Source organism: Hippocampus comes, unplaced genomic scaffold, assembly GCF_001891065.2.
Source record: "Hippocampus comes isolate QL1 unplaced genomic scaffold, H_comes_QL1_v1.1 scaffold236, whole genome shotgun sequence".
In the NCBI taxonomy this organism is placed as follows: domain Eukaryota; kingdom Metazoa; phylum Chordata; class Actinopteri; order Syngnathiformes; family Syngnathidae; genus Hippocampus; species Hippocampus comes.
In genome coordinates this window covers 415,483-421,235 of record NW_017805879.1, presented here as the reverse complement: position 1 = coordinate 421,235, position 5,753 = coordinate 415,483, and the positions used below count along the sequence as shown (strand labels likewise).

The window sequence follows — 5,753 nt, the reverse complement described above, 5'->3', positions numbered from 1 at the left end:
CTGGAATTTTCAGAAAAGTCCACTTTCATCTCTGTTTCCATAATGATGGCCATGTTCGCAGTGACTCCAAGCCAACTTATATGCAAAAAATAGATATGCGTATGAAATACAATTTTTTGGAACAAAAAAAAATGTCATTGATCGAAGTTAGTTGATTACTACTAGTCCCCATTTTGTGACTAACAAAATTTATCCTGTTTTCTCTTCAAAGGAATCGCCCACTCAGTTTGACTGACCTGCAGAGGGTCCTTCAGAGTAGTAGTTTACATGAAGGTCTGGTCTTTGAGAGAGGGGAAAATCTGGAGCACGGAGATGTGCTGCAGCTGATACCAACAGCAGTCAGACTTGTCACGGAGTGTGCCTCTCACGGGGACTGGATCATGCGCAGTCGCTGGCTCTCACATCTCGGAAAGAGCTTCACTTTCGCCCCTGGTTTGTGACTCTGTGCCCTACTCACTGCAGTAAAAACATTGCAATATTCGATCTACTGCCACACATATTCTTGTGCTACTCAACATCTGCATAATTTCAATTTGTACAGTAGTACCGTCTTCCCTGCAATGCATTACTCATCAAGACAGATTGGACAACATGCTTGTCTGGTTTTGTAGATCTGGCTTTGGTTCAAGTGGAAGCCGGAAACAGAGTTCTAAAGGCTGTTTTCAGTTGTCAACTCGCTGCCCAGGGCAAATCCCTTGCTGAACTGCTGCAACCGCAAAGCATCGGTAAAGTTTCCGTCAAATCATGTGTTAATTAAACAGTTTCATGTGTGGGACATTGCTGTCTGTATATTTTAAACCTACATTTAAAAATGTATTGTCTTTGAATAGTTTTCAAACCCATTTTCAGGATAATGTAAAAAACACTACCTGTATACTGGCATTACGACTAAATGAATACTGTTGATCAGTTTGAGTAATCTGATTGCATACACTAAGAATATACTTGGTCACTGACTTGCCACCATTGTTTTGTCTCTCTCTCCAGATGAGTACAGAATTCTGGTGGACATGCGCTGGAACAAGCAGTACTTGGACATTTTAGCCAACAAGTGTAACTTTGAGGATGAGAAAAGATATGTGGAGTTCATGGAGGAGCTGAATGCAGTTGCCAATAGGTCTACACTACATTATTATTATGCATTATGCAATTATTATGCATATTAACTAATCCAATGCCAGCTGTTTTTCTCAAATTGGCAGAGCAGCCATTTATGACCATTTTGACTACTTTTTGAAGGCTCAAAAGAAAATGGAGTTCTCCAGCTATATAAGCATGGAATCTAATAAAAGATTGCTTTAACCCTCTTCGTTCATCGGGGGGAAAAAGTACCAGATTTTCCGCACTATAAGGCGCTTCGGAGTATAGGGCGCACCCTCATTGAATGGCCTATTTTAAAACTGTTTTCTTGTACCGATATAGGGCACACTGCTTTATAAGGCGCATAGAATAGAAGCTACAATAGTGGCTGTGGTTGCTTTATGCATCCACGAAATGGAGCTACGCTAAAGGGAGGACAATACAATACAGCTTTATTTATATAGAGCCCTAGCTGTGGTTGCGTTATGCATCCAGTAGATGGCGCTATGCTAAAGGGAATACAATACCTCACCTCCCAACGTAGGGTCGCCGTACCACACCCACTCACACTGTGTGCGACCAAGATCTGATCAAAGCCATTCCTGGCATCGAGTGGTAATTTATCATACTGAAATCATTCCTACAGTCTCGATAGGAGGTGCACGAAGCACATTTATACGTTTTGGCACTAAATGAGTTAAACTTGTCATGTATTTCACATAATGGTGCAGATAATCCAGATACTACCATGGAAGGTAAAATGTATAGGGTTAAAAAGTTAGTATTGTAAATTGGACAATTTCAACATTTAATATCTGAATCATATGCTGGTTGTATATTTTGCCATATCAATTGTAAATCTTTTTATCCACGTTTCTGAGGTGATCTTTTGTGCAATTTACATACGGTATCAGTTGGTCTTTCTGCATGTGTAAGTTAAAGGGATTTTGAAACAAAAAAAAAAAAATGAGCTGTTTCTTTTCTTCTCATAATTTTTAATAGGATCACTCTACTGATTGACCGAGAAGAGAGAGCAGTAATTTGCAAGTTTGCTGTCAAACTCTCAGATCACAACTGCGCCCTGAGAATGGCCACAGGCTTCTCCAAAGGTCTGCACAGCAAGCTTACCCTTGTAATCCCTCGCAGTGCCTTATAAATTTAGGAATATAAGATGTCAAAATTGAAATGTATTGTACTTTGGTTATTCTCCCCATACAGGGACTGTGGACATTGGTCACCTTCCTCATCCAGTGCTGATACACCTACACACCTTCTTTGACCTGTGGAATTCCTTCACACTGCAGGCTATACAGGGCGGACAGACTTATATCCCAGACCATGTTATGTTTGAGGTCAAAACCCACGCTGCTCTAAATAATACCATTAAAATTACAAAAAAACAAATCCTTTGGTTGCTCAGGCATTATGTCCTTTCTCATGCACCTTTTCACGTCATTTTGCGTGCAGATCCTGCAGCTCCTGCAGTGGCTTGACCGTTTCTGGAACGTTTGCAACATGATGCCAGCAGATACTCAAGGGATCTCAGTGATGTCAATGCACTGGCAGTGGGTACAGAAGCACCTCATCCCCTGTCTGCCCCTGCTCTTGCTGGGAGATGCTGATGTCACATTCGAGTAAGCTACCTTTTTTATATGAAATTCGACAATTGTTACTTTTATTATTATCATTGTGTGAAGGCTGATGCCTACTCAAGTTTTTCTACACCTTCAACTTTATCATAGATTAGGGATGAAACATCCAATTTCCGAACCGCTTATCCTCGATTAAATATTAGACTTTATTCCTCACACTTTTTTGTCCTGTGACTCCCTCCACATTTTTCGATGGATGCTTGCAATTCCAAGAACATTAACATATTCTGAAATTGTTGCCCTTCCGGCCTTCCATTTTTCTCATACCAAATATTCATGGTTTTCCCCAAATGTCAGGTTTTCACCCTAAAATTCCCTATTTATTTCCAAAGGCACATTCAACATTTCACATTTACATAATTCCTTTTTAGTTCATTGGAAGGGTTTTCATATTTCCAAAATTCCCCCATAACAAAAATTTCAAATTTCTTACAGTAATTTTCCTAATTTTCACCAATTTTCTTAAGCAAAAAAAAATCACAAATTCAAAGTCTACATTTATTCACTGATTTGAATTCCATGTTATTCAGGGCTACTATTTTTCACATTCCATAAATTCCAGTATGGCAGCCATCTTGGACAGGGACATTAGGTAGACCAAAGATTCTTACCCCCAGACCTCCCCATTGTGGTGACCATTTTGGACAAGGACATCAGGCGCCGCCTGGATTCCCACCCCCAGGTGCCCCCATTGTGCCGGCCATCTTGGACAGGGACAGGAGGCACAGCCTAGATTCTCGCCTCCAGACCTCCCCAATGCGGTGCCCATCTTGGACAGAGATATTACCTTTAGATACTCTCAGATTCTCGCCCCGAAGTCCCTGCGGTATGACGGACATCTTGGACAGGGACATTATCTCCACCCAGGATTCTCCCTCCTAGGCCTGCTTTTGCAGTGGACATCACAAGGCACAGCCCGGATTCTCACCCTGAGGTGCCCCCTGTTTGCCGCCATCTTAGAAGACGACAGTAAGCGCAGCCCGGATTCTTTCCCCCCACATCCCCCCAGTGCAGCAGCCATCTTGGACAGGGGCATGAGGTACAGCCCGGATTCTCGACCCCAGGCCCTACCAGTGCGGCAGCTGTCTTGGACAGGGACATTCGATAGACTCGAGATTCTGGCCCCCAAAACCCCACAGTACGGTGGCCATCTTGGACATTGGATATTAGCTGCACCCGGATTCTCGCCCATACCCCCCCACCACCCCGATACCCCCCTGTGTGGTGGCCATCTTGGACAGGGACATAAGCTGCACCCAGATTCTAGGCCCTCCCAGTGTGGCGCTTATCTTGGACAGGGACATTGCCCTCGGGATTCTCACCCCTAAAATTCTTTTATGTCCTACATTTTTTGAATGATTCAATCTGTTCCACCTTCGACATGTTCTACTTGTTCCAAGTCATTGTATTTTGGTCTGTCAGTCAATATCATTCAATATTATTCTGTATCATTTTAATCATTCCCCAATTGTTTATCCAGCCTCACAGTCTTCACAGGGAATTTCTCCAGAAATTGCATTCTCTAGTTGTTATTAATTTTCTCCAGATGCTACCAAGAGCTAAGGGCAGTTGCAGGAACCATTCAGACTCTCCTGTCCACTCCAGTGTCTGTGGCTACAGCACTAAAAGGCATCCAGAGAACCCTGGGAAAATCTCTGCCTTTTAAGGTTGGAAACCCTGCATCAGAAATCATTTTCTAGCTACCCTATTTTTCTAACTCTTAAGTCGCTCTGGAGTGTATGTACGTTGCACCCAAAAAATAAAAATAAAAAATCGCTCCGGAGTATAAGTCACATTTTGGGCGAAATTTGTTAAATAAACAAACCCACAGACATTGCACGGTGACTACTGGCTAGCACATTCACCTCGCAGTACAGAAGTCACATATGGATTTGAATCTAGACTCCAGCCTTTCTGTGTGGAATTTGCACTTCTCCCTGTGCCTAATTAGACTTCAGCCTTTTTTTGTGAATACTCCAGATTCCTCCCACATTCTAAAAACATGCATGGTTGGATAATTAGAGACTCTAAATGGTGTTTTATATTTTTGCAATTGGCTGGCAAACAGTTCAGGGAGTACCTTGCCTCTTGCCCACAGAAAGCTGGATAGGCTCCAGCATGCCCGCGACCCAAGTGAGATTAAGTAGTAGAACAATAGAGCTCAAACTCAAAATCCCCATTCCTTAATTGTGTATGTGTGTGTGTGTTTTTGGAAATAGTGCACACTGCTTCAGTTCGACCGTTCTGTAACTCCCCAGTCAGCAAAATTGGTCTGGCCCAGCTCTGGGGCAGACACGGCATGTACACTCGGCCCACATACCTCAATGAATGACGGTCCTGCAGTGGCCCAGGTCTGGCATCCATGATCTGGGCCGCATTCAGCCCAGATCTGAGACGCATTGTAAAACCATATCTGGCCCTACTCCGGCCCGACGCTGGGCCAGAACAGGTTCCTGATATCAGCCTTAATTCAACCCCAACTAAGCCACATCTTTCATGAGCCATATTTGACCCACATTTTTAAAAAAAAAAGTCTCAAAAACAACTGTTATAAAAATAGGTTTATTGTCATAATTTGTGAACCTCACATATAACTCCACATGCACTGGACTGTTATAAAAATATGTTTATTGTCATACTTTGCGAACCTCACATATAACTCCACATCCACTGGAAAAATGCACTTTTCTTTATTTAACAGTGAACACAAAGTCCAAATTGGGATGCAGCTTCCTCTTGAACGGTATTTTTCTATCCATCAAATTGTTGCGCTCTCATGCCCTCTTTTCTTCTCATGCTCTCCTTCCTGTCACCATCCCGATCAGGAGCCAGATGTAGCCATCTTGTGATTGTGACATCAATTTCCTGGTCTGAGGCCCAAGATGTTAGGCTGTTAGGTCTCACAGCGGCTGTTAGAACTGTAAGAAAACAAGAATGGATAGTGTGTTAGGAAAACAAACATTTGTACATGTCATGAACAATGAATGGTCAGTAAAAATAACCCTTGAAATTTCTTATAAT

The 5,753-nt window shown here is 42.5% G+C and overlaps 1 protein-coding gene across 1 annotated transcript in view; it reads left to right on the top strand.

The window, feature by feature from the left end:
* The window catches only part of mdn1 (midasin AAA ATPase 1), a 97,171-nt gene that overhangs the window by 32,869 nt on the left and 58,549 nt on the right, over positions 1-5,753 (top strand). Inside the window, exons 23-29 of the mRNA XM_019888982.1 lie at positions 212-432; positions 612-725; positions 988-1,117; positions 2,083-2,189; positions 2,299-2,432; positions 2,548-2,714; positions 4,279-4,399. Coding sequence (XP_019744541.1) covers positions 212-432; positions 612-725; positions 988-1,117; positions 2,083-2,189; positions 2,299-2,432; positions 2,548-2,714; positions 4,279-4,399 — 994 coding nt within the window. The remainder of the gene's footprint in view (positions 1-211; positions 433-611; positions 726-987; positions 1,118-2,082; positions 2,190-2,298; positions 2,433-2,547; positions 2,715-4,278; positions 4,400-5,753) is intronic.